General features: G+C 32.7%; 1 protein-coding gene across 2 annotated transcripts; it reads right to left on the bottom strand.

The window, feature by feature from the left end:
• Window positions 1–5059: 5059 nt before the first annotated feature.
• Window positions 5060–9518, bottom strand: LOC109173166. Of its 2 annotated transcripts, none has more exons than XM_019322442.1 (8): window positions 9203–9518; window positions 7865–8326; window positions 7561–7726; window positions 7094–7391; window positions 6693–6765; window positions 6527–6617; window positions 5687–5766; window positions 5060–5589 (listed from the first exon to the last, which is right to left on the bottom strand). In XM_019322442.1, exons 1-8 carry the CDS (start codon window positions 9269–9271, stop codon window positions 5308–5310), a joined length of 1521 nt encoding a protein of 506 aa, XP_019177987.1. In that variant the 5' UTR covers window positions 9272–9518; the 3' UTR covers window positions 5060–5307. The 2 variants fall into 2 exon arrangements, with proteins under 2 accessions (XP_019177987.1, XP_019177995.1); XM_019322450.1 differs by having other exon boundaries at window positions 7094–7388.
• Window positions 9519–18408: the final 8890 nt, after the last annotated feature.

Raw genomic sequence — 18408 nt, 5'->3', positions numbered from 1 at the left:
AGTAGTTTTTGCTTAAAAAAAAAACCCGCTGTTCAAGAATGTACATAATGTTATACTTGAATACACATAATTGTATACATGAATGTACATAATTATATAACAAAATATACATACTCTTTTTAAAAGATAATACACATAATCTAACATAATAATTAATAAACATAAACTTTTAACATAATACACATCAACTCTTAACATAATACACACAAATTTTCTGATTCGGATGTACATAATTGTATAAAAAGAATGTACATAATTGTATAAAAAATACGCATAACTGTATGAACCAATACACATAACGTTGTGAACAAATACACATAATGTTATGAACAAATACACATAATCCCAGCAACTTCCTACCGTGCCTCCCAACACGACCCCAAAACGACGTCGTTTTAGGAGGCGCGCGGCGCATAGTGCTATGTGCGCCGTGGTATAGGATATAACGATTGACTAATAACTGCACCGGCTAAATACTTTAATAGCCAAAAAAAAAAAAAAAAAAAGTTAGGGTTCTTGTAAATATGAAAAAAGTGTACGAATGTGTAATGTCTGAAAATTAATGTCTAACACAAAATTGTAAAAGGTGCTAGGCACCAGGTATACAAAAATTTTAATTACTTGTTATTTATTTTAAAATTTAATATAAAAACATAAAAGGCTTTTCATTTACTTTAGATTTCAACACCAAAGCATAAAAGACTTTTCCTTTATTTCAAAGTTTCAATACCAAAGCATAGAAAGCTTTTCATTTACTAATTAGTAATTACTAATTACTAGCCTTTCATTTACTTCAGGCATAAATACTGAAGCATAAAAGGCAGAGCCTAGGCACATTATTTAAAAATATATATATATATATATATATATATATATATATATATATATATATATATATATATATATATTGTTTTTGCCTTTCATTCACTTTGAAGCTATAAAAAAAATGGAAATTTTTTTTTTCCCTTGAGTCATATGCATATAGTACTTTTTCTCCTGAATTAGTAATTGTCCCGTGCGATGCACGAACTATTATTAATTTAACAAATTTACCAATTAAATTTTTGACATCCTCTGAATTAGCAAGAAAGTAATGGTTGTGGAAACAGAAAAACGTATTTGAATTCTTGAGTTCAGAATTAGTTTCATTAAAAATGTAAGTATAACTATACAATGTAATATTTAATATTTTTAAAAGTTTAATCATGTTATTATTATGTTGATTTTAAAGTTTATTGTTACTTGTATTATTATTTGAATTTGAATTTGAATTTTTTTGAAAGGAATTTGATTTTGAAATAACTACTTTAATTATATAATTAACGTATTTAAATAAAACTTGAAAATAAAATAACAGGCAATATTTGTCGAAAATTTCCACCAAAAATTTATTCATTTTAAAAATATTATTTATGCAAGAACTATATTTATTTTATATCTAATTTCTCCTCTTTATATATGTGGAGTCAAATTAATTATAATTGAAGTTTAAATTAATATATACACAAATTATATTAAATATAAAACTTTACCAATAAATTTGAACACAATAAACTTTTTTCCATACTTCAAGAGGTGGCAACAAAATATAATTTATAAAATATAAATATATATAATAACTCAAAAAAATATGTATTAATACATCTACCCACACAATTAATGCTTTCATACTTGCTAATCTTGTTTCTATCGAAATGCATTCACACTTGGAGGGTAAATTTTGTAGCTAGATTCTGCTTTATTATATAGGGAAAATGACACTTTTTACCCCTGAGTTATATACTTATAGCACTTTCCCCCCTGAATCATTCAAGTGGCTATTTTCCCCCGGCCCTGAAATGTTAAATGGACATATTTAGCCTTAAAATAAATATTTTATTTATTTTTCTTCTCCAACAAATTATGACCACGATTCGGTTCAAATTGAACAGACACTATAGCAACTAAACTGAAATATTTCAATTACAATTTAGAATCGAAACTTGATATTTAGAGTTTATTAAAATCGCGAACCGGAACGGCCGGTTCATGTTCCAAACTGAAAAAAAAAATACATTTATTGTTGAATTTAGACTATTTAAAAAATAGAAATAAAATGTTAAAATAAAGATGATTCAAAATCACGAACCGGATCCCGAACCGTCGGTTCATGGTTCAGAATCCAATTTTTTTTATTCATAATTTTAATAAACTGAAATCTAAATATTGTGTTCTAGATCTGAATCATAACCGGAAACTTTCAATTCGATTGTTATAGTGTCCGGTTCAGTTCGAACCGAACCGTGGTCATCCCTACATATAAGCAATAATTTGTTGGAGAAGAAAAATAAATAAAATGTTAACTTTAAAGGGTAAGAGTGTCAATTTAATATATCAAGGGGGAAAATCGCCACTTTTAGAATAATTGAGGGGGCTAGTGTGCTTACATAAATAACTCAGGGGGAAAAAGTGTTATAAGTATATAACTCAGGGGGAAAAAGTGTCATTTTCCCTATTATATATAAAGATTATATATAAAGATTATTCATGCATTCACATTTGTCCCTTCAATTATTTTAAAAGTGGAAGTTTTTACCCCCTTTGATGTTAATGGACATTTTTACCTTTAAAATAATTATTTCATTCATTTTTCTTCTCCAACAAATTATTACTTATATGTTGGGTTGATTACTGTTCGATTTGAACCGAACCGGGCACTATAGCAACTGAACTGAAATAGTAAGGATGGTTCTTGTTATTATTTAGAACCGGAAAAAAATAAAATAAAATAAAATAATTGTTGAAAATAGACAATTTTACAAATAGAAAATAGAATTTATAAAAATAAATAAATAAATTTTGAACCGACGGTTGAATCATAATAAATGCGAACCAGAACTGAACAGATTTGTAAACACAGTTTGTAAATGATAAATTTCTTCGGTTCCAGTTTACAGTTATTCTGATTCCAGTTTTAGTTTGAGCTGCCGATTCAAAATTTATTTATTTATTTACTTTTGTAAATTCTATTTTATATTTTAAAATAGTTTAAATTCAACAATTATTTGTTTCAATTCTGAATCGTAACAAAAACCGTCCATACTATTTCAGTTCGGTTGCTATAGTGTCCGGTTATGTTCAAATTGAAACGTTGTCATCCCTACATATAACTAAAAAGTGATAATTTGTTAAAGAAGAAAAATACATGAAATAATTATTTTAAAGATAAAAATGCCCATTTAACATCAAAGGGTGAAAATCGACACTTTTAAAATAATTGAGGGGACAAATGTGAATACATGAATAATTCAGGGGGGGAAATGCCATTTTCCAAAAATAAAAATAAAAATTCATGACTCCACTATTCTCTGTCGAATGAAAAAAGACTCAGTTGGCTCGGTCCGACTGAGTTAGATGTCGAGGGCGCCTAACATGATGACTAGTTTGTCGATCGACTAAAAGGGTCTAGGCCTCTGGACAGCCACTTAGGCCGATTTTTACAATAGTAGTTTAACATAAAGTAAATATGTTTATATATATATATATATATATATATATATATATATATATATAATAGGGAACAGATACTGCATTGTAACAGAGTTAATAATACTAAAAAAGGAGACTTGTAGTTTTAGTTTGCTTACCAATTGGCAACTGGCCTAAGTTACTAGGTGTATATATAACTTTAATCCTATGTAGCTATTATTTTTAGAGCAAATTACACTTTTGGTCCTGTGACTATAGGGGTGTGTTAATTTGGGTACGTGACTTTTAAAACTAACAATTTAGTCCTTTAACTATCATTTTTTTAGCAGATTTGGTCCTCCCGGCCAAATTGCCGGTGGAATTTGGCCTGAAAGACGTTCGACTTTTTAAATCAAATATTGGTGGGGGTAATTCGGTTCAACAATTAAAAAGACCGAATTACCCCGACCAATATTTGATTTAAAAAGTCGAATGTCTTTCCGGCCAAATTCCACTGGCAATTTGGCCGGGAGGACCAAATCTGCTAAAAAAATGATAGTTAAAGGACTAAATTGTTAATTTTAAAAGTCACGTACCCAAATTAACACACCCTCTATAGTCACAGGACCAAAAGTGTAATTTACTCTTATTTTTATACCAATATATAACAATATGGCTGATGGGTTGGCAAAGATGGCAAGGTTTGGTATGATCGAATGGAGAGGCCTTAAGGAACCACCGAGTCATGTTAGACAGTTACTTGAGGATGACTGCATGAGCCGAACGTGACTACGTAGATTGAGTGAGGGAACTATGAGTAGGGTTTCTGGGGTTTCACCCCGTCTTTGATCCAAAAAAAAAAAAGTATCAACCTATTTTATTTTTTTAAATTAAATTTAAAATAAAATTTTATAGTGACATACTCGTAACATTAAGGACAGAAAATTATGTCCACTTATTTGGTCATCCCTTTTAATGCTCTAATGTTTTTTTCTTGATAACCTAGCACCTAGGTTTCTTAATTTCACTGAAACTCAACATCAAAGTGCACACTTCTGTACATAGAGTCCAACTTAAACCCAAACTCTTCATATTCTCGACAAGTGACAAGAATCGAACCTACCATGTCATTGTAAGCAAGTCTTAAGTAAAGATTCTTATTCACTACACCAATAGATTGTTATGCCGTGGAACTGTATCCACCTTGCAAGGTGGACACGGTTCTATGTTCATACTTTTTGAACTTCATATTCACAATTATTGAACTTTATGTTCACAATTACAAAACTCTATGTTCGTAATTACTGAACTCTATATTCATAATTATAAAACTCAACTCAATGTTCATAATTTTTGAACTTCATATTCGCAATTATTGAACTATATATTCACAATTACAGAACTTTATATTCATAATTATAGAACTCTATATTCATAACTCTATGTTCATAATTTTTGAACTCTATATTCACAATTATAAACAGTTTTGGAACAAGGTGGACACGGTTCCATAACATAATTTTCCCTACACCAATGTCTTGGGCCACTCCAATGCTTCTTTTTTCATTGGTTTGTATGTCAAATAAGTATAGTAATCATCTTAGTGAGGTTCAAGCCACCAAATAAGAATTTCTTGTACTGAGATTTCCAATGCTAGATAAGGGAGAATATACAGTAAACTCTGTTTCTAAAACTACTTAACCAAAGATGGCACTTTCAAGAGTTGAAGACAAGCCTTGTACAAATGAACAACCTCAATTTTACATCTGTATTGAAAAACATCTGACAAGCCTCATACAAATTAGCAACCTCAAATTTTACATCTGTATATGAAAAACACCTTTCCTCTGTCTATGTGAGCTATTCAGCATTGGGTACTCTCCCACCCAACATTTCTGGATTTTCTACATTAGATTGATGAGGCTGAGGCCCTGCTTGGGGCACTGAAGGTTCTTGATTTTGTTGCCTCGGCTGTTGTCCCGGTGGCAGTGCAGCCTGAGGATTCTCTTGCTGGCTCAAGAAGGCGAGCTGCCGCCTTCTTCTCCATCTAGAATACTCGACTATAATGGAGCTTCCGCTCATTGCAATGCCGATGCCTGAAAATGTTGAGAGAAGGATTGACATGATGACTTGCAGATGAACCTGCAAAAGATGCATCATTCCCTTAGTTTCCACGGATCAGATTGCCAAAAGACAGTGGTTTACTATGGAAAAGAGATGATTAGTGTTTGCATCTTACCAAGGAGTAGAAAATATGTGCAAAGAGTACCACCAATGCAAACTGAACTGAGGCGAAAACCCAGACAAATTTTCTCTTCACTACAGGAAACCACAAAATGTTCATCAGAAACAAACAAAAAAAAAAACATATGTTAAAGGGAGAAATTGAAAAGATGAGAGAAAACATATGGGTTTATAAGACCATAGGTTAGACTAACTAACATATTGGATTTAGTCTTTTAGTGTGGTTTGACCAGTGTTGTAAAAATCAGCCGAGGCGATTTTAACCCTAGCCACTTTTAGTCAGCTGACCGACTAACCGGCCGACTAGGCGCCGAGTTGGGTGCCTAACTCGGCTAAGTCAGACGCCTAACTCAACCGAGTCGGTGTCCAACTCGGCCGAGTGTTTTTTTTTTTTTTGCTTGCTCGACTGCTCCTCTTCTCTATATTTCTCCAGCCATGTACTCAACTAACCATCTAACATATGCCCATGTACTCAACTAATCATCTAACATATGCACTTGACTAGTTTGGAGGATTATAACAGGCTAACAACTCCTAGCCTGGAAAAAGTACGGATTACTCGGCCGCCTAGACACCTCCGAGCGCCTGGCTAACGCCTAGTGCCTTATGCAATATTGGGTTTGACCCATGTGCATTATAACCTAGTTAGGTGGTATGACCCAATCTTAGTTTATAGCATGGCACTTTGTGTGTCACCCGGTTGTGGATACTTAGGTCAATTTCTATTCCCAACATAGTATTAGTATGTAATGTAATATAACCTGTTTCCCTATCTTTTGTTTATGTTGAAAATTCAAGAATCTTTAATATTTCTTTGCAACCTCGTATAACATACCCATAGTTGATGCTGTCATAGATGAAATAAGGCCGAGGACACAAGAAAAGGGCAATGATATGGCAATTGCACCAGTACCCATTTTTCCAACCTGCAAATGAACAATTAATCCCGTAAAAAATAAAAACCTTGTGAATTGAGAGATGGGCCGAGACGCTCATCTTACCAAAAGCTGCTCAAGGAAACAAAAGTAGGCGAGCATGCTGACAATGACAAGAATGGGCACTTCCTCCCAAACCCTGTTGCCATTATAGATAATACTGATTAGTGCACAGTTGAAAAGTATGTAAATATTAAACTATAACGTATTGATTAAGTTGCCTAAGATTTGGGGAAACATAAAGATATCTGTGGGTGAATAGCAGTAGCAGAGTTTTTAGTTTGAAAAAGATGATAGAACTATCTTCAAAATCAAATGATTCATCAAGCAAAATCACATTGTATTTAGAAATAAGTTAGCATGGGAGTTGGTAAAAAGTAGTATGCTTTACAGGTCCACGTTCCTTTGGTGATAAAGGTTCGAGTGGAAGAATCAATTAAAGAAGAGAATAATAGATGCTCGCTCACCTGTAACCGTTTATTTCCATTTGACTTAATCTACTTGCACCAGTATCAGTATTTTGTATGCTCTGAATCCGCAGCAGTGTGACGGGGAGATTAAGGACTTCTTGCTTGCATACATCACACGTCTTGTTACCTTTGATGCTAAACCATTTAATGGCACATTCTTGGTGGGCCAGGGCGAGTTCGCCTTTACAGCTGCATTCCATCTTTAGCGTTTCCCCACCTTCACATAGTTCAACCAAGCAAATTCGACAAACAGCTTCTTCTTCCGGTATATCTTCACCGTCTTGCTCATTTTCTTCTGAAATAAACTAATGTTATTCAGAAGCAGGTAAATTTTCTTATATGCAGCCAGCAGTTGAAACTTGTCGACACCATAACGAGAACAAGAATATTCCCCAGCAGTCTTTATAGTAGTTTTTCTATTACAAGAACAGACATGGATGATGCAATATAAAACAATAGATTACCAGAATCTCCTGTTGGAGCTGCAGCTGAAGTAATGGAATTTGCATCTTTCGCACAAGGTGTTGAAGGGATAACACGGAAAAAAGATTCCACTTTACGGATGCTCTGGTCCTTGTTATTGACTGGTAAAGAAAGTGATCGAGATATGCGCATTTTGGCTCCTCTTGACTGTAGTTAACAACACATACAACTAAACTTATAGTTGGCAAACAAAACATACTCAAAACTTAAACGTGATCGAATAAAATTCAAAGCTATAGTATCCTAAAGTATAGAATTTACATAAGGTGTTAGAGAGTTACTTACGCTTCCCCCGCGCACAGAATCTGGATTTGAATGTGCAATAGGAGTACCGGGCAACGAAGTGGCATTCTTCATGCGTGGTGTAAATATTTTAGTAAGAGACCAAGACCTTGATATGGATACCTTCTCCTGCGATGTTGTGGCTGAAGAACCCGGATCGATATCAGCGGCCTTCTCTATATCTGGATTAGAACTACGGTACTTAAAGCTCAATTTGGGCAATAGGTTCCTTAAGGATGATTTGCCTCTGGATGATATGGGACCGGGAGATCCTTTTACACTTGGATCTGCAGAACTTGGGGTCAAAACAAAATTCACCTTCTTTGGAGTGGGAAATGATTTTATTTGAACTAATTCTTCACAGGAATCCTCCAATGTTCTCGTAGGTATCTCCAAAAAAAGGTTGGGTTTTTTCCAATGTCCAGCAGGCATTTTTTCTTCAGTGATTCCAGAGGAACTCTCGGTCTGCAAAATGAAGAAATTTCAGCAGGGTGAACTAATAAATAGGCAAGAGGGGTTTCCTAGCTGAGTAGAAGTAAACCACTATGTATAAGTGGCTATCCTCTCTTCATTTCAAAAGGTTTTTGAAATTTGAACTCAACAATGGTATAAACTTGAAGCAATACATGAGAAACAAGAAGCAGATTGACAACATGAATCCCTAGAACAGCTATATATATTCCACAGAACTGGAATGGGAATTCTGAGTTAATCAATGAAGCCTCTTTTCCCCATCAAAATTACATTATCCCCCATAAACAACTGTCACTGTAAGTCAAAATCCCATAATTAATCAGTTGAAATGTGAGCTTCTAGGGGGGCAACCCCAAAGAAGTTAGTCAAGTGTCAAGGTTATAAGTTGACTTAGTAACCACAAGGTTACAAGTTCGACTCCCGCGGGAATAACCTATTCACCTTCTTAGTTGAGAAGGTCAGCTATGGATAACTAGGCTGTCTGGCCTGGCTAGATCGAGTTTACATAGTACACATCCTCGAATTCTAAGAAACTGATTAAATGCTAGCTGATGCACAATATTTTAGTAAAATTAGCAACAGAATACATAACCTTTAAGCCTTAGTGGTTGCTTCATCATACTCATGGAGATACCATTAGTTTACACAGTTTTTTTTTTTCATCAGGAGCAGAGCAAAAAATTGTCAAAAATTTTCAATGATTCAAAATATTTGAAGCCCTTAAACTCAAGCCTATCATAAACTTGATGAAAGCATAGCTATACAATAACCCCCCACCCATACAAAAATCCTTCAAATTAGGAGAAAAGGGGAACAAGAATTTAGACATAAAAGGAGCAAAGGAGGAAGAAGCAGAAGAGAATATACCATAGGGATTGAAATAACAACTTCTCTTACTTCCTCAGCAGAGGAAGGCTCTTTCTTGTCACTGTTCATGATCCCAGTACACAAAACCCTCAGGCCTCAGCTACCCAGAATCCTTCAAGCCCCAAGAACCAAGCTTTAAGCAGTGAAGAAGAAAACAGTGTTATGGGAATTGAAGATGTTGAGAGATGGGTGACTGAAGAAAGAGTAAATGGAAGATGAATGAGAGAGAAATACCGGTATGGGTTGGTGTCATAAATATAAAATGCCTTGGAACTAATGGCAAAAGCAAGGAGCTGTATTTATCAGGTAAGTAGGCCACTTTATTGAATTGTAGTGTGATAACAGTCTGAGCTTCCACGTCCTCCACTCCCCAAAGTGCGGCATCACTTCACTACCCTGTGCTACGTCGCGGCCAGGATGTGGGCAACTCATGCAGATTCCTATAAGATATACTTCCCACCATGGCTTCTTACAAGTTATTATATATAGTATCTCTATCCCCTGTGTCAAAGGGATTGAGTCTGGACCACATTCGCATATCAGATTATCAGATTAGGCTAATGTTCTCGGCACCGCCTTAGCTTCAATGGTTCAGTAAATAGGATAAGAGATCAATGTTTGATTTTGACAATGTAAAAATTATGTTTAAAGTGGACAAATCATTATGTGTACCTATACATTTGACTTTGTCTGCTGAACTATTAAATCACCGTGATTTACATCCTCTTCAGGTCAAAGTGTAGAGATTTTGGGTTGAAAATTCAATCTTTTAAGAAAAGATTAGGCCAATGATTTAGAGAATTTTAACTACAAGTTGAAATTAAATGTAGGGTAGCACGAGTAATTCAATTGGTTGTTGATGATTGTTTAAAAATTGAAAATAAAAAAAAAAAATTGAAATACATATAATATTTTCCTATTAGAAAAATAGGGAAGGGATCAGGTGCATTTGTTGCTTCCCGTGCGGTTGTGCTGTGGATTAATGTGCGTGAGGTTTATACTTAATGTGCGTGAGTGTTATGCTCAATATGCTTGAGATTTGTACTTAATGTGCGTCATGTTAATATGCGTGAGTTTTGTACTTAATCTGTCAGAGTATTGTGCTTAATATGCGTGATATCTTTATGTGCACCTATACATTTGACTTTGTCTGCTGAACTATTAAATCACCGTGATTTACATCCTCTTCGGGTCAAAGTGTAGAGATTTTGGGTTGAAAATTCAATCTTTTAAGAAAAGATTAGGCCAATGATTTAGAGAATTTTAACTACAAGTTGAAATTAAATGTAGGGTAGCACGAGTAATTCAATTGGTTGTTGATGATTGTTTAAAAATTGAAAATAAAAAATAAAAAAAATTGAAATACATATAATATTTTCCTATTAGAAAAATAGGGAAGGGATCAGGTGCATTTGTTGCTTTCCGTGCGGTTGTGCGGTGGATTAATGTGCGTGAGGTTTATACTTAATGTGCGTGAGTGTTATGCTCAATATGCTTGAGATTTGTACTTAATGTGCGTCATGTTAATATGCGTGAGTTTTATACTTAATGTGTCAGAGTATTGTGCTTAATATGCGTGAGATTTGTGCTTAATGTGCGTGATTCAACAATCTGGAATTGAAGCAAACAACAGAAGTTCCAGATTCTCGCACCAAGATCGGTCTGCATAGACCATTGATAATGATAGAATTTGTGTATTCACTTTGGGAAGCTTTTATTTCATTGTAAACATCAGTAAAGCAGAGCAACACACTATTATATGTCGTTATTGAAACTTGAAGATTCAAATCTTTCATCTTGGATAGAACAAAAAGAGCATCACCAACCATCTCAGATGTCGAATAAGCACATGCCAGAATATTCCATACCACATTATGAGCAACCCAATAATCGAAGGCAACTCACAGAGTGCAAGTACTGGGAATGGGGAAGAAGAAGCTGATATCCATATTTTCTGCTGCATTTTACACATTCACGCATATTAAGTACAAATCTCAAGCACATTAGACACAACATTCACGCACATTGAGTACAAATCTCACGCACATTAATAACCGCACAACCACACCTTTCACTAGAAAAATATATATAACATTTTTCTATCTTTTTATTCAATGATCATTAAATCACCGTGATTTCCCTTCCTCAACTGGCAATTAAAAGTTGGGTCGAGTAGACGAGTACAGATACAGTACAATTACGCAGAAAGATACGGAATCAAGTTGGGTTGGAACTAGGAAAGATGTCAGCTTTAATCTCTCTCTTTTTTTATTTTATTTTATTTTATTTTATTTTATTTTATTTTATTTTTTATTTTACTTCATATCAATCACATGGGATTATAGTGAAAAAAAAAAAAGTTAGGATTAAATTAAATGAATTGTGTGTACGATTTTTTGTTTTTCTAGAGTTAAATACCAATCATGGTGATCAACTATTAATTTAATTATTTTTAATTTTTACAATTTTTTAAATTAATTATATTTAATTTTTTAAAAGAAAATGATAAAGGAATCTCGAATATTTTAAATTAAATTTGTTTGATTTGTAAAAGTAATGTTTGGTTGATGTACGTAAAATAGCTCGCGTGTCCTCAACCAACATACCAAACTCACTTAGCAACCAAAGACCTTTAGCTCATGGCAAGCAACTTGTTTACGTAGCTCAAGCGAGGGGCAAGTGTCCGCCTTTCTAATAAGTATGGCTACTAGCACCATCTAAGCAGGAAGGACGGTTAGAGATCATGGGAATATGGGATGACAACAAACACGGCCTATAGATGATTAAATTGTCTTTTTTTATACTTTTTTTTTTCTTTTCAGAAAGAACAAAATAAGATTGTCATCTCTCTATAAATAAGCATTATATTTAATTGTATTTTTTAACAAGTATTGTACAAGAGTAGTGAGACTCAATAACTATTAATTTCATAGTTATATGTGCAATGTGTTTTTTGGACCTTTTAGCCACCAAAATAATACAACTATATTGCTGCAATATACTAAAAGTAGTCAAAATAATAGTTAAAATAGTTCACAAATAAAAATGCCGTTATAATTGAAATGCTAACCATAATATTATCTCTTTTTTGTGTTTGTGTGGGGGGGGGGGGGGGGGGGGGCGGACGCCAGGAAGAACCTATGATCGGCGATTGGAATGAGTGGATCGTCGAAGAAAGGAGGTCATGGCGGGAAGCTCACGTGGTCCGATAACGGTTACTCGGCTGAAATGGGGTTGGCTGAGAAGAAAGCACTTAATGCTCATATGACCCCAACTTTGAAGATCTAGAGGAGATCGTCTGGTGCCGATTCATGAAAGAACATTCCGATCAGCTCTTGTTTCGGGGGATGGTACGGTGTTTGATCTCTATATTGGGAGTTTCTAGATGTAAATACTACGTTGACAAACGGTGATGAGTGCAAACTGAGAGCTCCAACCTTCCACACTCATCACTGCCATGAATGGTGGGAAGCATGTCTACAGTACCAACTGATTTCATTTAAGGGAAAGAAGAGGCAAGCAATGGAAGATGAAAAGTGGAACAAACTCACCCGAAAAGACCCAGTTTGTCGGAGAAGACAAACGAAACTCTGTATTTTGAGAAGTAGGAAGAATGAAGGGATGAACCTTTTTTTTTTTTTTTTTTTTTTTTTTTTTTTTTTGCTTTTTTTTTTTTAAAAGTCAACCCTAATAATTTCTATGTACCTATTTTGAAAAAAAAAATAATAATTCCATGTCATCTATGTTGACAGGCAACCGGAGAGAAATCTGAGAAAAATGCTAATTGAACAAGTTAATGTGTCTAATTCATAGTTATATGTGCAATGTGTTTCTTGGACCTTTTAGCAACCAAAATAATACAACTATATTGCTGCAATATACTAAGGGTGTGTTTGGTTGGTGGGTTTTGCCCATAGGAATGGGTATGAAAGTGATGGTTGTTGTTTGGTTGATAGGTCTTTAGAACACTACTATGGGTTTTGAATACCCCATCAATTGAAAAACCCATACCCAAATACAATAAGGGTTTCATTCCCTTATTCATTTTCAAGCACTACTATTAGTAACCATTCCCATTCCACCTTACTACCAAACATGTTAAATACTTTCACCAAAACCCATTACCATTACCAAGTATTTGATACCCATTCTGATTCCGATTCCTATGTGCGAACCAAACACACCCTAAGGGGACGTTTGGTTCAGGTTATATAATATAACTAAGGGAATGTGACATTCCAAAGCTCAGATTCTGGTGTTTGGTTCATATTATCTTAGGGAATCTAACATTCCTAAGGAATGTCACATTCCCTCCACATAGGATTTTGAAGGGAATGTGATTCCCTTCAAAATCTTAAGTAAGGTTATCTTAAGGATATTATAGTGTGTATAAAAGATAACCCTAAACCAAACATGATTATATTACATACCCCAATTTTAACCAAACACATGAATCTAACATTCCCAGTAATTTAACATTCCCAGCAATCTAACATTTTCTAAGGTAATCTGACATTCCGTGAACCAAACGACCCCTAAAAGTAATCAAAATAATAGTTAAAATAGTTCACAAATAAAAATGCCGTTATAATTGAAATGCTAACCATAATATCATCTCTCTCTTCTTTTTTTTTTTTTTTTTTTTTTTTGGGGGGGGGGGGGTGGGGGATAACCTCTATATATAAAGTATTGTAATTAAATAACTCAGCAATTCCAATTCCGAGCAATTGTACGTGTGCCCCATATCAATTTTGTTGGAATAATTCAATTTGACATCTTAATCTTTACATCCTAATCTGATAATAAAATTACTTTTGTTTATTGGCTACCATATATAGTCAAGTCCTTCTAACATTTTCTATTAAAAAAAAAAAAGAATATACTACACAATTTTTTTAGTTTGTGAGCTATTACACAAAGATAAGATTAGTGCACATCATTGTCCGGTGGTTGCAAGTTTCTCTTGTCACAAAATAAAAAGTTCTTCTCTCAAATAAAAAAGTTTATTAATCAAATATAACAAGAATTAATCAATAATTATTGTTGGAGGTGAACTTAGGTGAGGTGTAACATTTTTATTTAGTACTATTGACTCTATTTTAATATATTATCTATCTACTAGTTTTTTACGCGCATTGCGCGATTGGGATAATGCCCAATGTTTTTTTTAAATAAGTACTTTAAAGTATATTAAGGCAAGATTATATTGAAATTGTTCATGCATAGATAATTGAAGGTTGAATTTTCGTATTTAAATAGGTAATTCTTCTCCCAAAGGTTGAGTCCCCAACCCCAAGGGCCCCCCACACTCCGACCCGATAGAGCATTGTGGGAAGTTGTAAATCACGGTGACTCAATGGTTCAGCAGACAGGGCCAAATGCTAATACGCACAAGGAATCTGCCCACTTTGGACATAATTCCCGCATTGCCGCCGTCGAAGTTCAAACCTTGGTCTCTTCTCCCAAATACTACCCACTAAACCATTGATTTAAGCCCGTGCGGGTTAAATAGGTAATTCTAAGGTTACAAATGCAAGATAATATAGTCAATATTGATTATAATTGTCAATAAAATAATTGTATAGGTATGGTTGAAACCAAATACGGGACATAAGGGAGAACAAATAAAAATTAGGGCATAAAATATTAAATATATACTAATATTGTTTGAGGAGATTCCAACATTAGGATTTGTGGTTAAGTTCTATTAAGACTTTAATATTAGAATTAGATTAATGATGTAGACATAATTCTATATTAGACTTTAATATTAGAATTAGACTAACGGTGAATTAACGGAAAAGTTAATGGATAATCATATAATTAAGGATAAATTAGAAAATCTTAAAAGAAAAAAATTAAAACCTGGACAATATGAACCATTCATTTGATTTAATAATTTGGCGGTCATTTTTTCTACCCAATGTTAATAATTAAATAAATTCGCTGGTCAAATCCGCTAGTATAATTCGCTAACTGCTGATTGTCAAACAAGGATATTGCGAGGTAGTTCTCACTTCAATTTGTTGTGTGATTTGAATACTCTCTTTGTCACAAAATCTCTCAAGTAGTTAATATGGTTGGCTTTATTAATTATATTTTTTGTAATTTTTTCATGGTATTAATAAAATACTTGGTAAATAAATATATAGCATTACTTTACGTTATAACTTTGATATTTAATTAGAAAAATAGTGCACAAAAAAGATAATAGATAATGTAGTGAATATAATCAATTGATGAATTTGAATGTAAAAATTTTTACATTTGAGAAAAATAAAGACAATATAACTAATGAAAATATTTCTTTTAATTAATTTATTGATAACTAATAATTTTTTTTCACTGAATAAAGACATTGTAAGGACAATGTAGCGAATATAATCAATTAATAAATATGAATATAAAGAATTTTTATATTGAAGAAAAATAAAGACAGTATAACTAATAAAATTATTTATCTTATTTAATTTATTGATAATGAATAAATTTTTTTTTTGAATAAAGACATTGTGGACACATAATTCTAAATTAAAGAAATGCATATGTATTATTTTTTGTTGTAACTACTAAATTATTATTTATATAATTTAATAAGAGTAAAACAGAGTACTAATTATGCCAACTTTGATTGGTATGAGGTTCGAACCTAAGACCTTTTTTTATTGAAATCAATGAGTAAGTTAACGGTGAACTAACAGCAATTCTTAAAATTTTAACGGAGTTAGTAATGGTGTGTGGGTATTTTAGGAAATTTTAGTGTAAAATTTAAATCTGATCAATCTTTTAATCAATCTGAGCCATTAATTTGATTACAATCTGTGACCGCCATTTTTTCTACCCATTATAGGCCTAACTCTCTTGGGCTCTTATTAGTATAGTAGATTATTGATAACTAATAATTTTTTTTCACTGAATAAAGACATTGTAAGGACAATGTATCGAATATAATCAATTAATAAATATGAATATAAATAATTTTTATATTGAAGAAAAATAAAGACAATATAACTAATAAAATTATTTATCTTATTTAATTTATTGATAATGAATAATTTTTTTTTTTTGAATAAAGACATTGTGGACACATAATTCTAAATTAAAGAAATGCATATGTATTATTTTTTGTTGTAACTACTAAATTATTATTTATATAATTTAATAAGAGTAAAACAGAGTACTAATTATGCCAACTTTGATTGGTATGAGGTTAAGAGTAAAACAGAGTACTAATTATGCCAACTTTGATTGGTATGAGGTTCGAACCTAAGACTTTTTTTATTGAAATCAATGAGTAAGTTAACGGTGAACTAACGGTAATTCTTAAAATTTTAACGGAATTAGTAACGGTGTGTGGAGGCGTTATTAGCTCTTTGTGTTTCAGTAGGTTGAGAAAGTATATGAACAGATACTACAATGTAATAGAGCTAGTAGCATTCAAAAAAAAAAAAAAAGTAACAGTGTGTGGGTATTTTAGGAAATTTTAGTGTAAAATTTAAATCTGATCAATCTTTTAATCAATCTGAGCCATTAATTTGATTAAAATCTGTGACCGCCATTTTTTCTACCCATTATAGGCCTAACTCTCTTGGGCTCTTATTAGTATAGTAGATAGTAGATATAGTAGATATATACTTTCTCAACCTATTAAAGTACAAAAAGCCAATATCTTCACTGTAGTTCGAACCTGTAACCTCTCATTTAGGAGAGCTCGTTTCACAAGTAATTTAAATAATAAACATGAGAAATTGTAATAACATCATAATAAAACCCATCATCAAATTATATATAGTTTGATAAAATAATCAAGTGTACACTAATATAATAAGAGTAAATACCGGCGGAGGTCCTCCGACTTTGGTGGCATTGCCACTTTTAGTCCTCAACTTTTAAATCAACCACTTCTAGTCCTCTTACTTTTTGTTTCTAGCCATCTATGGTCCTTTCGTTAAACTTGATCATCTAATGCCATTTTCTAAAAGATAATTCAGTTCTTTCATAATTAATTTATTAATTATTATGTTTAATTTCCTAGCAGAATAGTCAAACAATGGTTTCCCAGCTATGAACGTGTACAAAACCAACTCGTGAACCAAAATGGCGTACACAAGCTGGTACGAAGGTTGTGCCAAAACAACGTCGGGATATCTCAGTATGACTCGACCAACATAATAATTAATAAATTAATTATGAAATGATTGAATTATCCTTGAGAAACGACATTAGATGGTCAAGTTTAACGGAAGGACCATAGATGGCTAGAAATAAAAAGTAAGAGGACTAAGAGCGGTTGATTTAAAAGTTGAGGACTAAAAGTGGCAGTGCCACCAAAGTCAGAGGACCTCTACTGGTATTTACTCAATATAATAAACATGTAATCATTTCAAGATGTCATTTTCACGAAAATAAAATACTACTGTACTAGTCAAGAAAATCTGTTGCCTTATGTGTGTTTCCAACACCAAAGAAAATTCTTATGAATGTCTTTAAAATTAGCCAACCTTATCATAATTCAAAAAAGAAATGTATGGTATATGTGGAGTGCATTATACCAAATTAACCTACTTTTTTTAAAATAAGGATACAGATCAGAACTTTTCTAAAAATATATAATTAAAATTGAAAATTAAAAATTGAAAAAAAAAAATTAAGAACACAAATTATAAAAAATATGGATAATTTTTACTTTTAATTTTGAAAATAATTAATTTCACTTTTGGTCTCACGAATTTTGATGTTCTATCACTTTTGGTACACAATTTAAAAATTTTTCAATTTTGGTGCCTAACTTTGTTGTTTTTATAAGTTTTGGTCCGTTCAACCAAATTGACGGCGAAATGTTGTCAGAATTTATATTATAAAATCGTCATCCCAATGAAACATCTTCAATTTCTGAACAAAATCACTGTAAAATCATATCTATAGGTGTTTGATCGATGAAACTAATGGAGAAGACATGCAAAAACTAGACATAGATCTATGGAATTTGTAGCGTCGACAATTGGCAAACTCTTCTTTTTCTCTAAATATGAATTTTCTTTTGTTTAGATATTAAAGATATTTCTTTGGGATGACGATTTTGCACCTAAAATATAAAATTCGACAATATTTCGCCATCAATTTGGCCAAAATGACCAAAACTAATAAAAATAATAAAGTTAGGCACCAAAATTGAAAAATTTTAAAATTGTGCACCAAAAGTGATA

Source organism: Ipomoea nil, unplaced genomic scaffold, assembly GCF_001879475.1.
Source record: "Ipomoea nil cultivar Tokyo-kokei standard unplaced genomic scaffold, Asagao_1.1 scaffold0146, whole genome shotgun sequence".
NCBI classification, from domain to species: Eukaryota; Viridiplantae; Streptophyta; class Magnoliopsida; order Solanales; family Convolvulaceae; genus Ipomoea; species Ipomoea nil.
This window is presented reverse-complemented; position numbering and strand designations above follow the sequence as displayed.